The sequence below is a fragment of the Pristiophorus japonicus genome, chromosome 18 (genome assembly GCF_044704955.1).
Source record: "Pristiophorus japonicus isolate sPriJap1 chromosome 18, sPriJap1.hap1, whole genome shotgun sequence".
Taxonomy (NCBI): domain Eukaryota; kingdom Metazoa; phylum Chordata; class Chondrichthyes; family Pristiophoridae; genus Pristiophorus; species Pristiophorus japonicus.
The window spans coordinates 102,478,113-102,504,124 of record NC_091994.1 but is presented as its reverse complement, the minus strand read 5'-3'; the positions used below and the strand labels follow the sequence as shown (position 1 = coordinate 102,504,124).

The 26,012-nt window shown below is 46.5% G+C and overlaps 1 protein-coding gene and 1 pseudogene across 1 annotated transcript; both read left to right on the top strand.

Moving 5' to 3' along the window:
• Positions 1 to 350: 350 nt before the first annotated feature.
• Positions 351 to 25,783, top strand: prxl2b (peroxiredoxin like 2B). Its single transcript, XM_070861008.1, has 7 exons — positions 351 to 560; positions 3,324 to 3,528; positions 5,739 to 5,790; positions 10,048 to 10,111; positions 18,690 to 18,765; positions 21,801 to 21,925; positions 25,332 to 25,783. The coding sequence occupies exons 1-7, from the start codon at positions 498 to 500 to the stop codon at positions 25,353 to 25,355; spliced, it is 609 nt and encodes a 202-aa protein (XP_070717109.1). The 5' UTR covers positions 351 to 497; the 3' UTR covers positions 25,356 to 25,783.
• Positions 7,898 to 8,073, top strand: LOC139229416 (U2 spliceosomal RNA; annotated as a pseudogene).
• Positions 25,784 to 26,012: the final 229 nt, after the last annotated feature.

Sequence of the window (26,012 nt, the reverse complement as noted above, 5' to 3'; positions counted from 1 at the left end):
ATCCCGTTTCTAGGGGGGCCGGGGGGCGATTGCCCCAGTCGTGTACTTTGGAACTGGTTACTGTTTTTCTACCGTTCCTCACTTTAAACACAAAAAAGGCATTGGCAACCATTTTTAATCAATCAGTGTCAACTAAAGGAATTGTTGCAATTATCCATAGGATGCAGCATTTCTTATCTCAAATATATTTTACGCACTTCCGGGATTATACAATGCACAAACATTTTTTTTGCAATTTGCACGCTCCTTTTGCAACATTTAGCAGCTACTTCATTGGTTCGAAATTGTTTACGCTAACACACGTTGGACTGTGATTGGTCGGTTGCTGCGTGAGGCGTCCCATTTGCGCCGAGGGGGTCTCGAAGTTCGGGCGTCGGATGCTGAAGGAGCGGGTTACAAAAGTCACAGAATAAGCTGTAATTGACCAGAGTGAGAAACTGCAACACTGTGATCAGTTTTGGCATTCAGTGTAACCTGCGCTGTATTAACCTGTAAACATGAGTGCAGTGGATCTGACTAAAATAGGGATGAACCTTATCAAAAGTATCCAGACGGGCGAGGTAATGGTTTTGTGTTTTGTCAAATGAGACGGGCTCCGAAAGCCAACTGAATACATTTTAACTTATTTTGAGAAGGGAGCAAATTAGATTGTAAACCCGTTGAAATGAATGGAGTTGAACTTTTATTTTTAAAATGGGAATAAAGCAGAAACTAGAACAAGGGTGGGACTCCCAAATCTAGAGCCCCGGGATGTCAAGGAGCATACAGGGTAGGATAAAGCAAAAAATGGAAGTTCATGTCAGATACAGAGAGCTAAATACTGCAGAAACCCGAGAGGATTACTGAAAGTGCAGGGATGACATTAAAAAGGAAATTGGGAAAGCAAAGACTTGGCATGAAGAAATATTGTCACGTAAAATCAAGGAAAAATCCAAAGATGTTTTATAAATACATAAAGAGGATAACTAAAGAGTGGGCCTATTAGAGACCAAAAAAGAATCTTGTGTTTGGAGGCTGAAGGTGTGGGTATGGTTCTTAATGAATACTTTGCGTCTGTTTTCTCCAAAAGTGAGCGACGATGCAGACATTGTAGTTAAGGAGGAGAAATGTGAAATATTAGATGAGATAAACATAGTGAGAGAGGAAGTATGAAGGGGTTTAGCATCTTTAAAAGTAGATAAATTGCCAGGCCTGGATGAAATGTATCCCAGGCTGTTGAGAGAAGCAAAAGAGGAAATAGCGGAGGCTCTGACCATCATTTTACGATCCTCCCTGGCTACAGGTGTGGTGCTGGAGGACTGCTAATGTTGTAGTGTTGTTCAAAAAGGCAGCAAGGGATAGGCTGAGTAGTCCGTCTAACCTCAGTGGTGAGTAAATTGTTGGAGAAAATTCTGAGGGACAGTATTAATCGTAATTTGGAAAAGCATAGATTTGTTAAGGGAAGGTTGTGTCTGACTAACTTTGATTTTTTTTTAGAAGGCAACAAGGAGGGTTGATGAGGGCAGTGCATTTGATGTAATCTACATGGATTTTAGCAAAGCTTTGACAAGGTCCCAAAGAGCAGACTGGTCAGCAAAGCAAAACCCATGGGATACAAGGGAAATTAGCAAGTTGGATCCAAAATTGGCTCAGTGGCAGGAAGCAAAGGATAGTGGTTGACTGGTGTTTTTGTGACTGGAAAGATGTTTCCAGTGGGATTTCACAGGGCTCAGTACTCAATCCCTTGCTTTTTGTGGTAATGCATCAATAATTTAGACTGCAATGTAGTAGTTCCATGATTAAGAAGTTTGCAGATGATACAAAAATTGGCTGTGTGGTTGATAGTGAGGATGAAAGCTGTAGACCGCAGGAAGATATCAATGGACTGGTCAGGTGGCAGAACAGTGGCAAATGGAATTCAATCTGGAGAAGTGTTTGGTAATGCATTTGGGGAGGGCTAACCAGGCAAGGGAATACACATTAAATGGTGAGAAGTGTAGTGGAACAGAGGGACCTTGGAGTGCATGTCCACAGATCCCTGAAGATAGCAGGCCAGGTAAATAAGGTGGTAAGAGGGCAAATGGGATACTTTCCTTTATTAGCCGAGGCATAGAATATAAGAGCAGGGATGTTATGCTTGAACTGTATAAAACACTAGTTAGGCCACAGCTAGAGTACTGTCTACAGTTCTGGTCACCACATTATAAAAAAGATGTGATTGCACTAGAGAGGGTACAGAGGAGATTTACAAGGATGTTGCCAGGACTCGAGAATTTTAGCTATGAGGGATGATTGGATAGGCTAGAGTTGTTTTCTTTGGAACAGAGGAGTCTGAGGGGAGACCTGATTGAAGTGTATAAAATTATGAGGAGCTGAGCTCGGTCCTTGCTATCCACTCTATCAGAGAGGTCAATAACCAGGGGGCCTAGATTTAAAGTAATTGGTAGAAGGATAAGAGGGGAGTTGAGGAGAACTTTATTCACCCAGAGCCTGGTGGGGGCCTGGAGCTCGCAGCCTGAAAGGGTAGGAGAGGTAGAAACACTCATCATATTTTTAAAAAGTACTTGGATGTGCACTTGAAGTGCCGTAACCTACAGGGCTACGGACCAAGAGCTGTAAAATGGGGTTAGGTTGGACAGCTCTTTTTTTTCAGCTGACAGGGACACAGGGCCTCCTTCTGTGCTGCAAGTTTCTATGATTTTTAAATTTCTATGATAGTTCACCTCTCCCCGGACTAATTTCTCGGGGCAAGAGCAGATTCAAGTCCAAAGGCAAATCTGATGCTCCAAAGCCGGTTCTGATTTGGCGATCACTGACAGGGCCACAACAAGGCAGCTAGATTTAAGGAAATTAGAAGTCCAGATAGGATTGGGGTCGGCTACGATGCTCCTCATGGTTACATAGCTGTCCAAAAAAAAACCTGCTGTCAAAGGTTCAGACGTGAAGAATGGTCAGTTGCCCCGCCAAGGTGGGCAGTGCATGTGGTACTGAGCCCCACTCTGAAGTGGGGCCTTAAGGAAAGGAGGCAAAAAAAACAGCTTCATGTTAGAGGTAAAACTATTTTTTGGAATCTTAGTGACTAAATTCAATCTACTTGGCTAAGGAACTGGTCTTCTCCACCTTTTTTGTTTTATTCATTCTCGAGATGTGGGTGTCGCGGGCAAGGCCGCCATTTATTGCCCATCCCTAGCTGCCCACGAGAAGATGGTGATGGGCCTTTTTGAAGCACTGCAGTCCATGTGGCACCTCTATTAAATCTCCCCTGCCCAAAGGAATGGCGAGGGGGGGGGGCGGTGCTGTTGATCCATGTTATGAGAAACATTTGTACTTGTATCTTGGTACAGATGGTAGAGCTGAAGTCCCTGTGGCAGGAGCACGTCTCTGTGATCTTTTTCCTGAGGAGGTTCGGGTGTCAGGTGTGTCGCTGGATAGCAAAGGAGATCAGCAAACTGACGGAGGTCTTTGAGCAGAATGACATTCACTTGGCCGGTGTCGGACCGGAAGAGCTGGGAATGAAGGACTTCATTGAAGGCCAATATTTCAAAGGCGGTGAGTTCCAAAGAGGAGAGGGTTACTGTGGACTATAAAATGGAGTGCTCTGTAAATCAGTTATGGGGTGAGATTGGAGAAGCCGATATTCTTATCCTTAGAGCAGAGAAGGTTAAGGAGAGATTTAATGGAGGTGTTCAAAATTATGAAGGTAACAGAACACCGATTCAAGGTAATTGGCAAAAGAGGCAGAGGTGAGATGAGGAGAATTTTTCTTATTCAGCGAGTTATGATCCAGAATGCACTGTCTGAAAGGTTGGTGGAAGCAAATTCAACAGTAACCCTCGAAGGAATTGGATGTATACTTGAAAAGACAAAATTTGCAGGGCAATGGAGAGAGCAGGGGAGTGAGACTAACTGAATATTTCTTATTAAGAGCCGACTCTTGAAGGACGGGCCAAACAGCCGCCTTCTGTGCTCTGATTCTATGAAATCACTGACTCCACTTTCAGGTGATGCACTGAACTAATAATCTTTTTACAGAGACTTGGCTCACGTGTCTAGTAAGACAATATATTTCTTTATCTGTTGACTTCTCCTAGACTGCTGCATATCACTGTATCCATTTCTTGGCCTATTCAATAGCTGTGCCAGGATTCAATGTTACTCCCTCTTGCTCTCTTACCAAAATAAAGTTGGAGAGCTGTAGGTGGGTATGAATGAGAGGGTTGTAACTTTATAGTTTTCCCATTTATAAATTCCCATGTCCACAGTGAAAACTTGCTATGTAAACTTGTCACATTGTAATTACATCCTCCCACCAGTGGAGGTGCTGCAGTGCTACCACTGGTGGGAAGATGTAATTACAGCATCACTGATTAGAACTTTCTCAGCAAGACAGAGGTTTCTGTCTGTCTCAATCTGTCCCAAACACAAGCCTGCAGCAGATTGTTGTTTTTTTTCCCCCGGGGAGAGAGGAAGTCAAAAGTTTAACCTTTGCCTGCTCCTCAGCCCTGTGTTAAAGGATTAGTTTGTGAAGCTGCCAATCAAAATTACTGCACTGAAATAGAAACACGCCCTTCCCACTTGGTGTTGGTGCCATAGCAACCACATTCTGACCAATTAGGAACCTGTGCTCAATGAATGAAATCGATGCAACCTTGACTAGAATGTGTTAATGACCTTCCATTGTCTCAAACTTTTATGGTATCCTGTATTGTGACTGTACACAGTTCTGTTAACTACTTTGGGATCCCAGCTAAATATCTGGAATAACTTCTGTGCTTCTGGGAGTTTCATAGTGCAATGCATTTGCTTCATGGGTTCTTTACTTAAGCATTCATAGCAATACATTTCTATTCAGAGCTAGTTGGTTTGTTAATAAAGGTTTAACAATCACACTACACATTACTAGTTCATCCACTAGGCTCATAACCACATGCCTCATCGTAGATCCCCTAAACCCAACTAACTGGGGCTTCATTGAGTCTTATGAACATCACCTGACTGGCTAAGCCACTCAATGCCACAGCTCTACAAACCTGTGAGCATACTCACGGATGCATACATTACACTTGGGTAAATTTATTTTATTATGTTACTGAGAATCCTATGCCAAATGAGTAAAAATCTCAAACCATGACTATTACTAAGTTGTATTCTTTCATGTTTCCATAAAACTTCTTGAGGATTATTCAATTCTATATGCTGTATAATATATTTGGAAAAACAGAAAAGGTTGCAGTTTTTTTGCATGTAATAAAGATTATTATGCTGTCTGGCATTGCAGGAAATCTTGCATGCTTCACCAAAAAGCTACTTAGAAATCCACATAAATACATTCCAGTTACCTGATGTGGCGTTAACGCACTCCTTCTCTGGGGACACCTTGTGTCTAAGCTCAGTGAATAGGGGCACAATTGGACAAGGGCCATGGACCCTTGCTTATCTGCAGGATCAGTGCAAAGCTTCCTATTCCTTGTCGACCTATGACCCTTCACGCATTCGGGCATTGGCTATCCGGGTTATCTGAAGTAGAGTGGTACGAATCTGTCTGGTGTTATGTTTATCCTTCTAAGTCCCATCAATAAGCCAGGCTGGCTGGCCAATCAGAGTAATGTAGAGCTACCTAGCCCAGAAATCTGATTGGATTAATGCTAGTGGTTCAACAGAGATATTTCTGACTCTTTGTTTGATTTGAGGATTACCAGTCTGGTTCCCTACATTGAGAGTTCAAATAGCTGAAGATCTTTGGGTCTGTCTTTCTGTAGATCTGTACATTGATGAGAAGAAGCAGTGCTACAAAGACTTGGGCTTTAAAAGGTAAGCAGGCAACCAAATCTCTGAAGCGATCTGAAGTTAGCCCAATCAAATCCGATTGTGGAATGGGAAGTGATGGTGGATAGGTTGGAGTCAGTGTCGGCATTCCAGTACTCCTCTCCTCAGAGGGCTGGGATATGGGTTTCCCTCCTGATATCCCACAAGAAAAGTTCACAATCACCTTTTGCTGCTGAGGAGAGGTGTCCAGTGTGACCAAAGCACCTTTGCACCAGGTAGGAGAAGATGCAGCTAGTGACTGATCTCTGGCACCCCTAGAGATTGGTTAGAGGCCAGCATTGAATGGAGGGCTTGAAAGCAGCTGTCTGGCTTGTCTACTTATCCAGAGGTGGGATGGGGGTAAGGGGGGAATGGAAGGAGGAGTATATTGACCACCTTTTAAACTTTTTTTTGTTCAAACCAATGATGAAACTACCTGTCCTGCACACGCTATGAAAAGAGACATTGTAGAACAAAGGCAGCAGGCAGAGGGAGTGTTGGGTGTGTCCTCGGCACTGATGTCCCAGCATTGAAAGGGTATAACTCTAGTAGGGAAATCTAGGGATCAACACCAGCTTCACGGAGTGGGGATGGGGGAAAGAATGTTTCTCCTCTTGTGGCGGGGGTATCATTACTGAGGGTCAGTTTTCAGCTCTGGTTGGGGATGGTTCTGAGCTGCCTCTGGGTGAGGGGTGGAAGAGGAATGAGTCGTTTCTCAGTATGTGGGCAGGGGGACTTTCCGTCTCCATGAGTGAGGAATGAGATATGGGGCTCAATGGGTGGGGGGGGCAACATTAAGCCTGAATTTGTTATAGTTGGGAGAAAGGAAATGACCAAGCTTCTCAGTTGGAGGGCTGCTGAGCTGTTCTGGGAGCGGAAGGTTGTCTATTTCCTCAGTGGGAAATGGGGGGGGGGGGGGGGGGTTTGTGCTGCTTGCACTGAATATTGTGAACACTAAAGTGTGTTTGCTGAACCAGGCATAGGTTCTCCACTGTTTTAGGTTGTGTGTGTGTGTTGTACCTGCACAATAGGGGGGGGGGGTGCATTTGGTGGGGGTTAACCAGTCAGTTGGTGGGGATTTGAACCATGAGATGGGGGTGGTTTACGATTTCAGCAACATGGAGATCGATGGGGCTGTCCGTTCAGTCCAGTTAAGTTCCAGTGCTGACGTCCGTTTACCGGAGGAGGTTAAAGCCACTCGATGTTGGGTTAGGTGGGGTTGTCCAGTGTATATCTGTGGAATGGAATAGTCTTTGTCCTAATACAGGTGCCGGGCTTGGTTGTGCCATTTAGTCCTCACTCTGCAAAGTCTGATCTCTGGTATGTGTTGTCCAACCAAGGTTAGTACTCAGTGGCTGTGGGTTGGAATGTTTGAGGATATGTTTGTTGTGCAGGTTCCCTTTATTTCATAAGAATTAGGGGCAGGAGTAGGCCATTGGCCCCCTCGAGTCTGCTCCACCATTCAATAAGATCATGGCTGATCTTCTACCTCAGCTCCACTTTCCCCATATCCCTTGATTCCCTTTTTAATATTCAAAAATTTAGCGATCTCTGTCTTGAATATACTCAAAGACTGAGCTTACACAGCCCTCTGGGGTAGAGAATTCCAAAGATTCACCACCTTCCTGAGTGAAGAAGTTTCTCCTCATCTCAGTCCTAAATGGCCAACCCCTTATTCTGAGACTGTGACCTAGTTCTAGATTCCCCAGCCCGGGGGAAACATCCTCCCTGCATCTACCCTGTCAAGCCCTGAAAGAATGTTGTATGTTTCAATGAGATCACCTCTTTTTTTTCTTCCAAACTCTAGAGAATATAGGCCCAGTCTACTCAATCTCTCCTCGTAGGACAATTCCCCCCCCCCCCCCCCCTTCCCAGGAATCAGTTCGATTTTACATTTCCTTATTTCATTGAGCTGATCTTTATTTTCCACACCTTTCCTTCAATCACGCTTAATTAATTGCTGTGCTTCACAGCCAGTTTCAGTACTTCTGACGATCGACTTCCGAAAGTCTAAAAGAGGTTTTGGCGATTGATGAGAAGCGGGCATGTCACGACTTATCAATCCGGTTATGTGATTTCTCTGTGTGTTTGCTCAACCAGTTCCTAGGAGAGCATCGCTCGGCCTTTTGGCTAAGATCAAGTGTAGTATCTGCTCTTATCAGTTTAATATCCCCTATGGGGACATGATATTGAATTGATTTTTGGACAGGGAGCTGGATCAGGGGCATGCCCCGTCCACTCCATGCACCGACCTGGTATTGCAATATTTCCAGGAACTTCGCCTCTCGGCCTTTTGGCCTAAGATCAAACACATTGGCGCAAAGTGATCTTTGGCGTTAGAGTTGATCTGGAACGAAATTGGATTTAAAAAAAAAAAGTTCCTAGGAGAGCATCAATGCAAATTTTAGCTCGAACCTAGAGATTGCTGCAGCTGCTGTTTGGGATTGTCATACTATATAACGTTGGGTTATGTGACAACCCCCAATTAGTCATGTAACGTTACGTTTACAGCATCACCTACAATACCATACAAAAATCTTGTGATCACTCACTGTTTTTAATGTATCATAGATATAATATCACATTGGGTCCCTGGACATGCATTGTCTGAAGCTGGTATGGGTAGGTTAGAGACATAGGGGCCGAAACTGCCCCTTTCTATAAGGCCTCTGGCTGCCTGAAAGCTGCGGCCACAGGTCATTGCGGAATGGCCACCGAGTCTCCGCGAAGGGTCCGCCATTTAAAAAAAAAAATAAATAAAAAATTGCTCTTCCTCCAGTTTGGAGCGGTGCAGGGGACCGCTCTGCCCATTTTCCCACTGCGGCGTGCACACGTCGACTTCTTACTGACCGGCGAGGACCCATTCCCGGAATTGCCCCTCTGGAAATTGCCCCTTTGCTGGAATTGGCCCACGGGAGCAGCGCCACTGCCAGTCGGTGCCACTGATGGCTTATGCTGTCGGTGCAGTCTCTGGCTGGGCAGTGCGGCCGCCCTTAAAGGGGAGGTGGCGCTGCTGGCGACGACATGCTATTTTTTGATGTCGGCTGACTGCCAGGTCGGGCCGACTATTATGCCCCTGGGTTCGGCCGAGTTGCCAACAGGCAGTTTGGCACCCCCTCTTGGGTGCCAGGCTGCTGGCCCGGCCGAAACCCTCCCTGGTGGCTGCAGAGTTCGCAGCGGCCCTCCCCTTTAATGAGGCACTGATTGGTCGGGGCGGTGGACCCGCTGCAAGGACTCCTTCGTCTCGCAGCCGCTACAACTTTTGCTGAATTTCTCCAGTAAAACCTTTCAAAACTGCTAGGTGTGCCCCGTTTGGGGTGGGTCTCAATTTCGGCCCCGTGGGAGCATGGGAATTGCTGGATGAAAAGCGATCAAGTCCATGTAGTTCACATGGTACAATAATGGAGTTGTTGACTAATCACAGCAATCAATCTCTTTCAATGAGTCTACACCAGACCCAAGTATGAGGTGTGGTAAACCCCAGTGGCGGAGAGTTTTGAGAACCATAGGTCCAAAGTCACCTGTTGCCCCCCAAGAATGCTACACTTGGCACATGTCATGTCTCAAATGACTCATGTACTGCATCCCAAAATGTTATTTTGTGACCATGGAATAGCTCTGCTAGTGTCATTGTGAGGCACCAGAAGACACAGCAGACTGGCCCTGGACATATTTATTGGGAGTGGAAGGAGAATTCCCATCTGCCTTCCCAGCGTTCTGGAATCGTGGATCAGAGTGTTGGGCACTGATTGCGCCTATTTTTAACTTCCTATGTGTGTTTTGTGCACCTCTGCTAGCAAAAGGTGCTGCTGCCTTTCAACAAGAGGGAAGAGTAAGGAAGGGGTACAGCAAAACTGCCGTAAGCCCAAACCTATTATATATGCAGACTATAGATATAGTCTCTGTGTAGTCAGTGTATAGTTGCATAAGATGGAGACTTGTTGCCTGATGTACTATCAATAAGGTTTACCCTGTGTATATACTGGCACCACTAGAGGGTACAACTGGTGGAGACTGGGGTTTCCTGTCCCTGTGGCAGGAGGCTGTCCACCAGAGGGCACTGCAGCGGGAGACCTGAGGGTCACCTGTATAGGTATGCAGGGCCCAGTATAATAGGCTGCCCACCACACTTGTACCTCACTCTGGAGTTACAAATAAAGGACCAAGGTCACTACAGTTTGAGTACAACACATTGCCTCATGGAGTCATTCATAAGTGCATTACAGATATAACACCTGTACTAACTGATGTTTCTCCTCCCAGGTACAATGCATTCAATCTTTTCCCAGCAGCATTGGGACAGAAGGTGCGGCAAGTTGTTACCCAGGTGAGCAGCAGTAGGTGGGAGACAATCTTTGACTGTTGCAATCCTGTATCAACAATTTCTTGTCCGTTTTGCCTGAATCTGTTTTTGGTTAGTGAAACCTCCTCCCGGGGATAAGCATTTAGGTCACAAGACTGGCTTGGCACATGTCCCTAGTCACTGCCATTTGATCCTTCCAAACCTCCAAAGGCCGTTGCATTGATGGGTGCTCTCTGAGTTGAGGGCCGATATTGTGTTGCCGATCTCACTAACATGCCAACTAACCCAATGCACTGCAGCAACTCGCCAAGGCTTCTTCGGCAACACCTCCCAAACCCGTGGCATCTACCACCTAGTAGGACGAGGGCAGCAGGTGCATGGGGAACGCCACCACCTCCAAGTCACACGCCATCCTGACTTGGAAATATACCGTCGTTCCTTCATGGTCGTTGGGTCGAAATCCTGGCACTCCCTCCAAAACAGCACTGGGAGCACCTTCACCACACGGACTGCAGCGGTTCAAGATGGCATCTCACCACCAGCTTCTCAAGGGCACTTTGGGATGGGCAATAAATGCTGGCCTTGCCAGTGACGCTCATGTCTCGGGAACTAATATAAGAAAAATACGAAAGCATATTGCTTTGTGGCTAATTGGGGTATCTGGTGCAAACCCACATCGTGTGACTCTGGCACTGCAGATTGAAGGAGACATTGTGGATTGTTCTTGCTTACTGAAGATTGTTCACCCTTCCCCCCCCCCCCCCCCACCCCCAAGCCCCCGCGCACGCGCACTCGCACTCAATATCGTTTTCATTCAAGACAAAATTAGGGGCAATTTTAACCTAACCGGCTTGTGGGGAAACTGACGTGATCGGGTGCAAGGTTGGTTTTGCACCCGCCCAGTATCACACTCGATTGAAGGCACCAGATATGTTTCCCACCCGGCGAGTTGTTATAATTACCCCCAATGTCACCTATGCTAATGCTGAATGTGCATCCTGGTCCTGAAAGAACAGGTCATGTTCTGTTGTGGACTTAAGCTGAGCGAGGAATGCAGGGCCTAGTCACATTCAGCCTGATTATATGTTTGCTCTCTCCGGATCTTTGCTTTGTCCTTGTAGAGGGTGTTACCCAGAAGTGTATCTGAAGTCTGAGTGTTTAACAAAAATCACCTCTTCAAGTGGATCCCGAATGATCCAGACTGGGGAGGTTTAATATCTTTAATTCTGCTAACCCAAAATAATCAGGAATATAGGAAAACCATCAGGGGCAGCAAGTCCCTGTGAGGGTGTATTGTAATCAATTGTACTGCATGCTTAGAGTTTGGTTGTGTTTTTTTACTTGATTCTCAGTGTGTGTGCATCACTGGCAAGGCTGGCAATTATTATTGCCCATCCCTAATTGCCCTAAGAAGGTGGTAGGGACCTAACCCTAACCCTAACCCTCAGTCCCTGCACTTCTCTAATAGATTTGATGTTCTTGAAACCCTTGTGGACAAGTGTGCAGACTGCAGGGTGGAATAGCAGATTGACCAAGGCACCGTGGTGCATAACGCCGTTCAAGTCGGGGGAGTAAAGAGGAAGGTGGTTGTGAACATTATATTTTGGGGGATAGATAGGGTTCTCTACAACCTAGAGCATAGGTCCCGAAGACTGTGTTTCATACCCGGTGCCAGGATAAAGGACATCTCTTCCGGGCTGGAGAAGAAGTTTTAGTGGGAGAGGGAGGGGACCACCTTCTTGAATAAAAACAGAAAATGCTGGAAATCTCAGCAGGTCAGCCAGCATCTGTGGAGAGGAAGCAGAGTTAAGGTTTCGGGTCAATGACCCTTCGTCAGACCACCTTGAACTGCTGTAATTTGTTGTAGTTCGCTAGGCTACTTCAGAGTATGGGCAGTTAAGATTCAACCACATTGTGTGGGACTGGAGTCACATATAGGCCAGACTGAGTAAGGACAACGGTTTTCCTTAAAGGGCATTAATGAACAAGTTGGGTTAAGGCGGCACCAGCTTTTTATTTTCAGATTCTTTGGGGATGGTTCTCAAACTGCTATGGTGGGATTTGTACTCTGGTTCTCTGATCCAGTAAAATAACCACTACACTACCGTAATACTAGAATGCATAGGTTTCCAAATTGGGAACTTGGAGCCAATCAGATTTCTGTCTGCTTGTCAGATTTCAGCACGTATTGACATATTAATACATTAGGGCCAATTTTAACTCTGTCTGCCTGGTGGAAATGGGGCGATGGTGGCGTTAAAATGACTGAGCAGCTCTTACTGTCTTGTTCCTCGCTCCACCGCTATATTCACTGGGCCTTCCACCGGATGGCCCAAGCGCAGGCCTGAATCAGGCAGGAGCCTCAATACTACGTGTAAATCGGGAATAAGGCTGTACATGGGATCCCGATTAAAATTTTGAGGGAGAACTGGGCTGGGCACACTCTGCCCAATTGAACTGGCCAGTGACGAGGAAGAGGCCACAAAAGCTGAAGTAAGTAACTATTATTGTGAGGCCAAGAGCAGCAAGAGACCTCACCCCAGGCTCCACAAGAATAAAGTGGGCTATTGTCAGCCGGGGCTTACCCCCTCCCTCCGAGACCCCCAAACTGACCTCTCTGCCGATTTGGCGCAGCCATTAGAAGCCTGGCTGGTGAGCTGCAGCAGGATGCCCGTCGCCATGGTAATGAGGCCCGGCCTTCAAAAGGAATGGGCTTCCTGCTGGCAGGAACAGATGGGTAGGCCTTCTGTCTGCTGTCCATTCCCTGCCTGGAGTTAAAATCTACCCCAGTGTTATTTCTGTTGCTGTACATGCCTAAGACATGTTCTCCGTGATGACAGCACAGTCCTGTGTAGGTAGCTGACCCTGAATTTAAGCTGGGCTCGCTGATAGTGTGTTGACGTCTGCAGCTGGCCCTCCGCAGACAGAAAATGTCGACGGCAATGCTGCGTGTAAGTGTGGTCAACAGTGCGGCCTGCAGAGGGAGCTATTGCAGCAGATACATTGCAAATGTTTAAAATCTTATTTCTAATTCGGATTAAATGGTTCTGTGCTGTGTTTAACAACTGCTGTAAAACACTCGTGGCCGTTTGCTTCATGGGAACATAGGAACAGGAGTAGGCCATTCCGTCCTTCTAGCCTCTTCCGCCATTCAATTAGATCATGGCTGATCTGTACCTCACCTCTATCTCCCTGCCTTTGAACCCTATCCCGTGATACCCTGACCCAACCAAAATCTATCAATCTCACTATTGAAAATTTCAATTGATCCCCCAGTATGCAAGCCTTTTTGGGGCGAGAGTTCCAGATTTCCATTGTCCTTTATGTGCAAGAAGTGCTTCCGGATTACACTCCTAAATGTCCTGAGTATAATTTTAAGGTTAAGTCCCCTTGTTCTTGATTTTGCCACCGGATGAACTGGTGAGGGCTCGACATTCCACTTGGATTGCTAGGGCCCAAAAAATGGGCGATGTTTCAGCTTTCAGGATTGCTGGAACATCGCTCATTTTTCAGATCACTACTTTCGTTTTTTTTCCCCCGCCGATAGCCCAGCAATGTGGATTGGGCCTTAGCGATGTGGAAGGCAAGGCTTCCCTAGCAACGGCCTTCTGCGCATGCGTTTTTTTTTGGCAAACCAGTTTTCCCGCGAATCGGGAGGTCAGGGGTCATTCCACCCATGAGGTAGAGAGGTGAGAGAGAGAGATTTATTACAAAAATGTCTGATTCAGATCACACTGTGCCACGATGTGGAGGGGGGGGGGGGGGTAGGAGGAGGGCAAAGCCCTTTTCAAATGAGGCGAACGAGGCCCTGGTCAGCGAGGTGCACTCGAGGTGGGGCCAATTAACCCGGGGTGGGCGTGGGAAACCTCCACCCCGGGCCTACAGAAAGATTTGGGGCGAGATCAAAGACTTGGTCTCATAGAAACATAGAAAATAGATGCAGGAGTAGGCCATTCGGCCCTTCTAGCCTGCACCGCCATTCAATGAGTTCATGGCTGAACATTCAACTTCAGTACCCCATTCCTGCTTTCTCGCCATACCCCTTGATCCCCCCCAGTAGTAAGGACTACATCTAACTCCTTTTTGAATATATTTAGTGAATTGGCCTCAACAACTTTCTGTGGTAGAGAATTCCACAGGTTCACCACTCTCTGGGTGAAGAAGTTCCTCCGCATCTCGGTCCTAAATGGCTTCCCCCTTATCCTTAGACTGTGACCTCTGGTTCTGGACTTCCCCAACATTGGGAACATTCTTCCTGCATCTAACCTGTCTAACCCCGTCAGAATTTTAAATGTTTCTATGAGGTCCCCTCTCATTCTTCTGAACTCCAGTTGGCGTCCCACGAGGCGAGGGGATCCGAACAGTGCCGCAAGTGCTGGAACAGCCTGGTTGCTTCGGCAAGAGTAAGTATGAAATAAATTTTTAATTGTAATGATCCACATAATATGTACAGCTCTCTGATTGCAATTAAGCTAGTTATTCTTGCATATATTCACTGCTAAGTTCTGGACAGGGCTCGGAACCTGTGCCCTTTTTAAGTCTAATTTTGGCACTGTTTCCTTTTGGGTTATGTTGGTGGATGGAGCACGACTGAGCACTGAGGTGGCTGGTCACCTTTACCCAGATTGTGTCCATCTCTCCGGCTGCTGTCACTTGCACAGTGACCCAGCCTGGACTGGGGGAGAGCTGCCCTGGCTCACTGTCTGCCCTGGGACACTTTTGGGACGTTGGCTCCTGTCATTGCCGAGTTCACCAGCTATCCTAATTCCCAGGGGCCCTTCAATGGGGATTGTAGTCGAGATGTTTGTCAAGCATTAGATCCTAAACGTGATCTTTGTTATAACTATGCATCAATTGTGGATATAAACCATATTGGTATATAATGTTGGAAACTCTTGTCTTTCCATGATAGTACCTAGTCAATTAACTTATGCCATGCTCTTGTCATGTTTGCAGAGGAAGATATCTAAGAATTGCTTGGAGCATAGACGCACCAGAGGAGGGTCCTCACAGCTGGTAACGCTGACCGACCTTGAGGAACGCGCTGTGGCACTAGTCGGCAGCCAGTCACTCAGCCGCCACCCGTGGTGAGGCAGAGCCCTCCCTTACGTCACGTGAGTAATGTGTAAAGCAGTGTTAATTCAAAAGTAATGTAACGGCAATTCATACATGAATGATAGCAGTTTCTATCCCACTCTCCGGTTAACAACATAAGAACATAAACATAGGAGCAGGAGCAGGCCAACTGGCCCCTCGAGCCTGCTCTGCCATTTGATAAGATCATGGCTGATCTGATGTAGGGCTCAGCTCCACTTCCCTGCCCGCTCTCCATAAACCTTCACTCACTTATCATTCTGTCTATCTCCAATTGATTCAGCCTCCACAGCTCTCTGGGGCAGTGAATTCCACATAGATGTACTACCATATGATGCAGTAATGTCTCTTGGTCACATTTATTGTAGTAGGGCTGCTCCTCCTACATCTGCCAGCGCAGCGCAAGAATCCCTTCTGGTCTAATCAGCTCAATTGTGTTTCAGGTCCAACAACTCCGCTGGCACAGAGGGAGGCCACACATGCACCTCTACAGGTAATAATCACCATGGGTACCGAGGAGGCTTGACACACCATCGGAACCAGAACCAGATGAGGAGGAGAATATTATGGAAAGTGTGGAGGATGCCCCTTCCATCCAGCTGGAAGTAGTACCTGTGGCCACTTCTTCATCATCTTCGACAGAAGTAGCAGCGAGACCGAACGGCTTGCAGCTGGAGACGCCAAAGCGTTTATTAGTGCTCACGCCAACCGCACGGAGGTCGAGTCAGCAAGGTCAGCACACTCCTCAACTGGCAGATTGGATTGAGGGCTTGACCAGACTGTGCCTGGCGAGTGTCGCAATAAGTCGTGACCTCCTCCAGGCTTTTGGTGTGTACACTGGGAACATGTCCCGGATGTCCGCTTACATATCGGAGGATATGCAGCAGATGACCCGGGAGATGCGTGAGCAGACTGCCGCCATCCGTGCCTTGTGGCATGCGAGACTGGCGGGAGACGGCACGGCACCCCGAGGTGCCGTCCCGCCAAGGTCGGGAGACGGCACTGCACCCCCAAGGTGCCGTCCCACCAAGGTCGGGAGACGGCACTGCACCCCCAAGGTGCCGTCCCACCAAGGTCGGGAGACGGCACTGCACCCCCAAGGTGCCGTCCCACCAAGGTCGGGAGACGGCACTGCACCCCCAAGGTGCCGTCCCACCAAGGTCGGGAGACGGCACTGCACCCCCAAGGTGCCGTCCCACCAAGGTCGGGAGACGGCACTGCACCCCCAAGGTGCCGTCCCGCCAAGGTCGGGAGACGGCACTGCACCCCCGAGGTGCCGTCCCAGCACAGACGCGAGTCAGGAGGAAGAACTTCCTTCTGGCTCGGAAGTCGTTTCCGCAGGAACGTCTTCTCCTCCAACACCCCCTGAGCCGATCCTGCCACCATCACCCCCCACCTCAGCACACACTGCACGTCCGCCTCGTCCTGCTACCCAGGGATTCAAACGAGGCGCTAAGAAACTGAGAGGGGAGTAGAGGACCTGGAGGTAAACGTGGCCGCAGGTAGGGAGGGGGGTGTTATATTGTTGTATTTTCTTGTTGCTGTTTTTAAATTTATTGTTGGGGGGTGGGGGTGGATGTTGTTACAGTTGAAAAATAGTTAAATTATTAAATTTTTTTAATTGAATTTTACAATTGTGCAGTGTCTTCTAATAACGCACGGTAAGGTAAAACATGAATACAATTGTTGGAAAACAATGGCCAGGCCAGGATGAAACGTTACGCAACTGCAAGTGTTGTCTTTCCATATCTGTAACTGTCACCAATTTAAGTTCACGCAAAGCATTCATTTATGAGCTGCTGACTCGAGTTTTGCAGCTGCATAACTCCCACAGGGTTTTTCCAGTGGTGCAGGGGGGGCGTGGGGGCATGGGTTCATCGCCAGGCTGATTGTCCTCCTCCGCCTCCTCTTCCGCTCTCTCCTGAGGTGGACTGGCAGCCCCATCTGGCAATTGTTGTCCGCTCCTTTATAGCTAGGTTATGCAACATGCAGTACACCACAATAAACTCAGCGACCTGGTCAGGGTGGTATTGCAGGCTGCCTCCAGAGTGATCCAGGCATCTGAAGCGCTGCTGTTGTCTTTTCGACGACATTGCATGTAGCTATATGACTTTCGTTGTAACGCTTCTCTGCTTCCGTCTGGGGATTATGCAGGGGGGGGGGGGGGGGTTATGAACCAGCTGGCAAGGCCATATCCTTTATCCCCCAGCATCCAACCGTGACCTTGTGGCTGACTCTTAAACAGGTCAGAGACAGCGCTCTCATGCAGGATGTGCGCATCATGGATGCTGCCTGGAAAATTAGCATTTACTGCCATGATGATTTGGTTGTGGTCGACAACAAGCTGTACGTTCAGGGAGTGGCATCCCTTTCGGTTACGAAACCCCTCCGCATCCTGTAAAGATGCTCTCTGGGCGATGTGCGTACAGTCTGTTGTTCCCTGCACCTTGGGGAAGTTTGCTATTCGCGGGAAACCCAAAGCCCTCTCAGTCTGTGCCTCCCTGGTCATAGGGAAGCTTATAAAGTCCATCCTGCGTGCATAAAGGGCTTCAGTAACCTGTCGAATGTGTGGTGTGCTGAGAGATACCACAGATGTCACCAGCTGAAGCCTGAAAGGAGCCTGATGCGTAGAAGGAAAGTGCCGCAGTAACCTTTACCTCAACAGGCAGTGCAGTCCTGATGGTGCTGGTAGGCTGCAGATCTCCCTTTATTAGCTGGCATATCTCAGCGCTGACCTCCTTTCAGAAGCGCAGCCTCCTAAGGCACTTGTTATCAGACAAGTCCAGGTATGATCGCTTTTCCCTGTAAGTTCGTCGGGTGTAAGGTCTCCTCCTCTGCGTCCGTCTGCCACCTCTTTGGGCTCTTCACTAAACCCAACTTCAGTCTCCAGCATGTGAGCATTTACAAATAACGGTAGAGAAGTTACAGACCCCATCACTGAATGCTCTTTATGTTCCTCAATAAATATAAATGTGAGTCAGTAAGGCCCTTAAATAACTCTCAAATTAAAATTATCCTGATAAGCCCCTTCTTCAAGCAGCCTCTCAATTGCTCCGACTTTCAAAATGGCGTCCGTAGCGCCGAGCCCGGTGAAGAATGCCAGGTAGGAGGAGCTTTTCTCCAGCGATCTTCGTGAGCGATCAGCCCGGAAATGTGTGGGCGATTGTGTCGAAGGTTTCGGTGGACGATCACCTCGGCGATCTTGAAATTCTTGTGAGCCGAATTTTGGGCTGGCGATCTTTGGGCGATAGCCTGCCTATTTGGACGCTAGATGGGCGATAGATGGGCGATAGCCCCGCAATCATCAGTGGAAAGTCTAGCCCTCTGTATCTACCCTATCGAATATCATCTCCATGATTTCTGAGTAAAATGTCAGGTGCAGGGACTGTAGTTTTTGTTTGTGTTTGACTAGGACATCAGGATTACTGACTCTCCCTCACTAAGAGTGTTCACCCTGCAGAAATCCTTGCCCGTCAAACAAAAAAAAATTGTTTTTTTTCCTCCCCAGGCAAATAAAGACGGGATCTCGGGAAATTTCTCTGGCGACGTGATGCAGAGTGGAGGCATAATTATCGTCAGTAAAGGTAAACGTTCACCTCGGAAACGTTCCGCAAGTGGGAAGGAAAGCATTACCTGTCAAATGTGTACTGAGTGAAGTAACTCCTTTAGATATAGGTGATTTAATATTCGTAAGTCAGAAGGTTGTGTGGTTCAAGCCCCACTCCAGGCATCTTTCGGATGAGATGTTAAACCGAGGCCCTGTCTATCCTCTCGGGTGGCCGTATAAAATTTCAGAGAAGAGCAGGGGAGTTATTCCTGATGTCCTGGCCAATATTTATCCCTCAACCAACGTCACTAAAAGACACAACCTGCTCATTATCACATTGCTGTTTGTGGGAGCTTTCTGTTGACGCTGCATTTCCTACATTACAACAGCGACTAACTACACTTTTAATTAACTCATTGGCTGTAAAGCACTTTGGGACATTCTGAGGCTGTGAAAGGCGCTATAGAAATACAAGTCGTCTTCCTTTTTACTGGGTAGAACGTGCGCTGCACACACTCCACCCCAGTATCAGCTGGTGGTCCAGCCAAAGAGGATCCCACAGCTAAGTTTGTGCTTATTTTATTGGGTATGGGAGGAGCAGGAGTTCTCCTACAGGCTCCAAAAAATTGGCATAGGCTGCTACTGCTCCTGGTTCCCCCCCCCCCCCCCCCCACCCCTGCCATCCGCCACACACCCAGAGATAGAAAAAGAAAAAAAGAACGTTTTGCAATTATAGAGCGCCTTTCACTACAGCACATCCCCCAAGCACTTTACAGCCAATGAAATACATTTTGAAGTGTAATCACTGTTGTAATGTAGGAAAAGCAGCAGCCAATATGTGCACAGCAAGCTCCCACAAATAGCAATGTGATAATGACCCAGATAATCTGTTTTATTGATGTTGATTGAAGGATAAATATTGGCCAGGACACTGGGGTACCTCTGCTCTTTTTCAAAATAGTGTCATGGATCTTTTACGTCCACCTGAGCGAGCAAACGTGACTCTGTTTAAGGTCTCATCTGAAAGCCGGCACCTCCGACAGTGCAGCACTCCCTCAGCACTGCACTGGGTCAGCCTATGTGCTCAAATCTCTGGAGTGGGACTTGAACCCACAACCTTCTGATTTCAGAGGCGAGGGTGCTACACTGAGCTACAGCCGATACTCCAAAAAGAACCACCTCTGCCTGCCTACCTTCTGATCCAGAGCCTGATGGGCTGCTGAATTTCTGCCGTCCGCCCACTGGCATCATGCTAATGAGGACTGTATCACCAATTGCACCAGGACTGCCATGATGGTCTGGTCATTTATCTCAGTGTTGTTTGTGGGAGCTTGCTGTGCACAGGTTGGCTGCCGCGTTTCCCTACATTACAACAGTGACTACACTCCAAAAGTGTTAATTGGCTGTGAATCACTTTGGGACATTCTGAGGTTGCAAGATGCTTTTTTAGATGACCGTGTTTCTTTCTCCTTGCCTTTTCCCTAGGTATCTGTTGCATTAAAAATGTGGTTCTTTTTACATTTAAGTCTTTTTTTTAATGAAGGTCACTGCCTTAACTACAGGGATTGGTTTAACAAAGGAGCTTCATCAGCAAGTGGCTTAAATAGATTTGGAAGCCATCCCAGTAATTGAATGAACCTATTCAAAATTGGGCTGATTTTTAGTTATGCCAAAACAATGAGAGTTTCTTGCCACAAGGTGGCGCAGTTACCCAACCTTGAGCAGCCACAGCCCCGGCGATGGGACTGATCCGCGATCCCAGGACATGAGCAGCGACAGCCACAGGTCACTGAATATGTGTGGCACCCAGTGAGATTGATTTGCCGCTTCTTTTGGGATGTAATAGGTGAAAGTCTTCCAAAATTCCTTATCAGTTTAACTCGGTGAAGGCACTCTTGCTTTAAAGAAAGACTTGCATTTCTATAGCGCCTTTCGCGACCAAAGCGCTTTACAGCTAATGTACTTTTTTTTTCAAGTGTAGTCTCTGTTGTAATGTCGGAAACGCGGCAGCCAATTTACGCACAGCGAGCTCCCACAAACAGCAATGTGATAATGACCAGATAATCTGTTTTTGTGATGTTGATTAAGGGATAAATATTGGCCAGGACACCGGGGATAACTCCCCTGCTCTTCTTGGAAATCGTGCCGGGGGATATTTTATGTCCAGCTGAGAACAGAGAGCACCACTGTTTAACGTCTCACCTGAAAGGCTGCACCTCCAACAGTGCAGCACTCCCTCAGCACTGCACTAGTGTGTCAGCCTCGACTTTTGTGCTCCAGTCTCTGGAGTGGGATGTGAACCCATAACCACCTGACCCTGAGGCGACCCATTGAGCCACTGGCTGACACACTACAGTTAGATCGTGGGATCAAGTCCCACTTCAGGACGTGAACATGTGATCCAGGCTCACCGTTAAATGCACCCAGCCCTCTTGAATTATCAGAGGTAATTTTATTTTGGATAAGATATTAAACTGATATCTCGCCTGCCTATTCAGCTAAAAGATTCAAAGACACTTTTTTTTTTATTCCTTCATGGGATGTGTGTGTTGCTGGCAAGGCCAGCATTTATTGCCCTTGAGGAGGTGACTGCGAGCTGCTGCCTTGAATGCTGCAGTCCATGTGATGAAGGTGTTTTTGATGACTGGTGAGCTCCTAGTGTACTGGCTAATGTTCCTCTATCGACCAACACTAAAACAAAACCGGCTGTTGGTGATTTATCTAATTTGCTCTTTGTGGGACCTTGCTGTGCACAGTTGGCTACTGTGTTTGCTTATGAGACAACAGTGACTACACTTCAAAAATAATTAATTAGCTCGGAAGTGCTTTGGAATGTCCTAATGTGATATATAAAATCAAGTTATTTTTCTCTCAGACAGTTTAATGTCTCATTGAAGGATGGTACCTTTGACAATGCAGTGCTTCCTCAATACTATGCTGGGTTGTTGGCCTGGGTTACATGTGCAAATCCTGGAGCGGGGCTGGAACCCATAAACTTTTCAGTTTAGGGGCAAGTGAGCGCAACTAACTGAGCCAAGCCATGACTAAGTTCGACCAGTCCTTGTGTTTCAGGCGGAGAGAAGGTGCTGTTTCATTTTGTCCAGGATTCTCCCGGTGACCACGTTCCATTAGATACCATCCTCCAGATTCTGGAGATTTCAGCAAAGGTTGAGGTTGAAGAGGCGAAAATGCCACAGGTGAGAAACCAAATTTATTTATAGTGCAAAGAAATAAACATTCAAATTTTCTCCGTATATCTCATCATTTTCCAACCAAGTGATATTCGTGGAGTTCAAGCTGTTTTTTCTCTTTGGATTCCTGACGCACGCACGCACACATGCACGAGCTCAAGCACACGCATCTGTGCACATGCATGTGCGCGCACACCCGCATGCATGCGAACATACACATGCGTGCACTCGCCCGCATGTACTGAACCACATGTGCGCGTACACTCGCCCTGGTGACTGTATTTAACCCACTTTCTTTCCTGTGTTAATGGGTGAGGGTGTTGCCTCCAGTTGGTTTTATTGGGTGGGTGATGCTGTAACATTTTAACTCGCCAGAGCAATGCTGAGGGAGGGTTTTGCCTCTGCCCCACATGCAATTCCTGTTTGAGAAAGATGGGCAGGACATTAGCTCCCGAGCTGCCACCTGGTGCCACTCTGCCTGGGTTTTGGCACTGGCATTTGGGAGGGTAAGATGCAGATCAAGTTGGGTTTGCTCTCGAACTTTGAGGTGGATTTGGAGGGAATTGAACTCTCGTTGAAGTAAGCATCAAGTTCATTGGGTTGGCAAGGCTGGTGTGGGAGGAATGGGTTTTAATTCATGGGGCACTGGCACCAGGACTGGGATAAGAGGAAGCTGTTCCATTGGGGCTGGCTTCACTTGAACCAGGCTGTCCTGACTAATCGAATAACTAGGGCTGTAGAGAGGGTTTTAAACTAAATAGTGGGGGCGGGGAGGAATCCGGTGAGCGGAAATTTATGAAGTCAGAGAAATGAGAAGGCAAATTGCGGGTTAGCGACAGGGGTAATGATAACCAGAGCATGACCAGTTGGGACAGAGCATATACACAAGATGCAATTAAAAGCTCTATCTGAATGCACAAAGCATTCGGAACAAGATAGATGAGTTGACGGCACAAATAGAAATAAATGGGTATGATCAGAGATGTGGTTGCAAAATGACCAAGGCTGGGAACTAAATATTCAGGGGTATTTGTCATTTCATAAAGATAGGCAGAAAGGAAAAGGAGGTGGGGTAGCTCTGTTAATAAAGGATGAGATCAGTAGTGAGAAACGATATTGGCTCAGAAGATCATGATATAGAATCTCAAATTCAGTTTGAGGGTGAGAAAGCTAGGTCTCAAACTAGTGTCCTGAACTTAAATAAAGGTAATTGCAAAGTTATGAAGGCAGAGTTAGTTAAAGCGGACTGGGAAAATATATTAAAGGGCGAGACGCAGTGGCAAACGTTTAAGGAGATATGTCATAACTCTCAGCATCTTTATTTCTCACTGGAATATATCTTTGCTAAGAGAACGATGAACTATCCCTGGCTAACCAAGGAAGTAAAGGATGGTATCAAATTGAAAACAATGGCATACAATGTTGCGAAGGACGGTGGAAGGCCAGAGGATTGGGAAATTTTTAGAAACCAGCAAAGGAGAACTAAAAAAAAAAATGCTAAAGACAGAGAAGATAACATGAGGGTGAACTAGCAAGAAATATAAAAACAACAGTCAGTAAGAGCTTCCACAGGTATATAAAAAGGAAATGAGTAGCTAAAGTAAATGTTGGTTCCTTAGAGGATGAGACTGGAGAATTAATGATGGGAAATGGCAGAGATTTTGAACAAATATTTTGTATCGGTCTTCATTGTGGAGGACACTTAGAACACCCCAATAATTGATAATCAAGGAGCTATTGCAGAGGGGTGGGGACTTAAAACAATCACTGTCACTAGAGCTAAACTACTAGGCAAACTAATGGGACTAAAGGTGGACAAGTCCCCTGGACCTGATGGCATGCATCCTAGGGTCTTAAAAGAAGTGGCTGCAGAGATAGTGGATAAGTCCCAGCGGACTGGAAAACTACAAATGTAACACCCTTATTTAAGAAAGGAGGCAGACAGAAAGCAGGAAACTATAGACCAGTTAGCCTAACATCTGTCATTGGGAAAATGCTGGAGTCCATCATTAAGGAAGCAGTAGCAGGACATTTAGAAAAGCATAATTCAATCAAGCAGAGTCAACATGGTTTTATGAAAGGGAAATCATGTTTGACAAATTTGCTGGAGTTCTTTGAGGATGTAACTAGCAGAGTGGATAAAGGAGAACCAGTTGATGATGTATATTTGGATTTCCAGAAAGCATTTGATAAGGTGCCACACACAATATTACTGCACAAGATAAGAGCTCACTGGGTTGGGGGTAATATATTAGCGTGGATAGAGGATTGGCTAACTAACAGAAAACAGAGAATCAGGATAAATGGGTCATTTTCAGGTTGGTAACTGAAACTAGTGGGTGCCACAGGGATCACCGCTGGAGCCTCAACTATTTACAATTTATATTAATGACTTGGATGAAGGGACCGAGAGTAACATAGCCAAATTTGCTGATACAAAGTTAGGTGGAAAAGCAAGTTGTGAGGAGGACACAAATAATCTGCAAATGGATATGGATAGGCTCTGAGTGGGCATAAATTTGGCAGATGGACTATAATGTGGGACAATGTGAGGTTATCCACTTTGGTAGGAGAAATAAAAAAATCAAATTATTATTTAAATGTAGTAGAGGGATCTTGGGGTTCTTGTACATGAAATACAAAAAGTTAGCATGCAGATACAGCAAGTAGTCGGAAAGGCAAATGGAATGTTGGCCTTTATTGCAAGGGGGATGGAGTATAAAAGCAGGGAAGTCCTGCTACAACTGTACAGGGTATTGGTGAGGCCACACCTGGAGTACTGTGTACAGTTTTGGTCTCCTTATTTAAGGAGGGATATACTTGCATTGGAGGCAATTCAGAGAAGGTTCACTAGGTTGATTCCTGAGATGAAGGGGTTGTCTTATGAAGGCAGTTTGGGCCTATACTACTTGGAGTTTAGAAGAATGAGAGGTGATCTTATTGAAACATATAAGATTCTGAGGGGGCTTGACCGGGTAGATGCAGAGAGGATGTTCCCCTTGTGGGGGAATCTAGAACTAAGGGACATAGTTTCAGAACTAGGGGTCGCCCATTTAAAACACAAATTTCTTCTGAGGATCTGGAATTTTCTATCCCAGAGAGCTGTGGAGGCTGGGTCATTGAATATATTTAAGGTGGAGATAGACAGATTTTTGAATGACAAGGGAGTCCAGAGTTATGGGGGGCAGGCAGGGAAGTGGAGTTGAGGCCAAGATCTTATTGAATGGCGGAGCAGGCTCGAGGGACCAAATGGCCTACTCCTGCTCCTATTTCTTATGTTCTTATGAAAAGAGCACCATCTTAATTTTGTTCATTTCTCATTTTGATCTTCATCTTTGACAGCTTTTTGGCCATGTGTGGTCCAGTTTTGTGGGTTTTGTCACTGAACATTTGTTCTGTTTGTTTCTTTTAGTGTAATGATGTTTGCACCAGATAAAATGTTGAACTGCAACAGACTGTGGGAGCGGCAGAGTGACGGCCTCCAGTGTGGGAGAGAAGTGTCGTTGCTTGGAGCGCTTCACAATAAACATGGATATAAAAGATCACTCTTCATTTTTGTCTAGAAATGCATGATCCTTAAACATTGCAATCAATCATCGCATTGTTTGTGTTCTGGGTTATGATGATCGCGCTCATCCACCTCGACAGAACAACAGTGACTGCACTTCACGCGTAACTCTGGCTGTGAGGTGCCTTGGGGTGTGAACGATGCTGGTTCTTCTGTCTAGAACTGGAACTGAGACCTTGTTCACTCGGGCACACCATTGGCCGGAGGCAAGTTCGTGAACTAACTGTGTATATGTAAACATTGCCTTGCCTCTTTTTTTTTTAAATGCCATATGTCCTGAATAAAGCAATGATTTAAAATAACACCAAAAGCCTATCTCCAGCCATTGGCAATGCACTGTAAGGGGGGTGGTCTGTGAGAAGGTCCGCTTCCTTCTGACCAACTTGAGCAGTTCGAATCGCTCTCACTCCCTTGGGTTCTGTACTCTGGATTTATTTGGGGGTGTGTGACAAAAGTACAAAGAACACTGGTTTGATGCAAAAGAACTTTGGTTTTATTACAGTCAAGGTAATCCAAGCTTATTAC

Bases quoted from the DNA above. Each gene is read 5' to 3' on its own strand.
- prxl2b (XM_070861008.1), top strand. From the start codon at position 498: ATGAGTGCAGTGGATCTGACTAAAATAGGGATGAACCTTATCAAAAGT. The intron at 561-3,323 runs GTAATGGTTTTG...ATCTTGGTACAG, and splicing joins AAAGTATCCAGACGGGCGAG to ATGGTAGAGCTGAAGTCCCT. The intron at 18,766-21,800 runs GTAAACGTTCAC...CTTGTGTTTCAG, and splicing joins CATAATTATCGTCAGTAAAG to GCGGAGAGAAGGTGCTGTTT.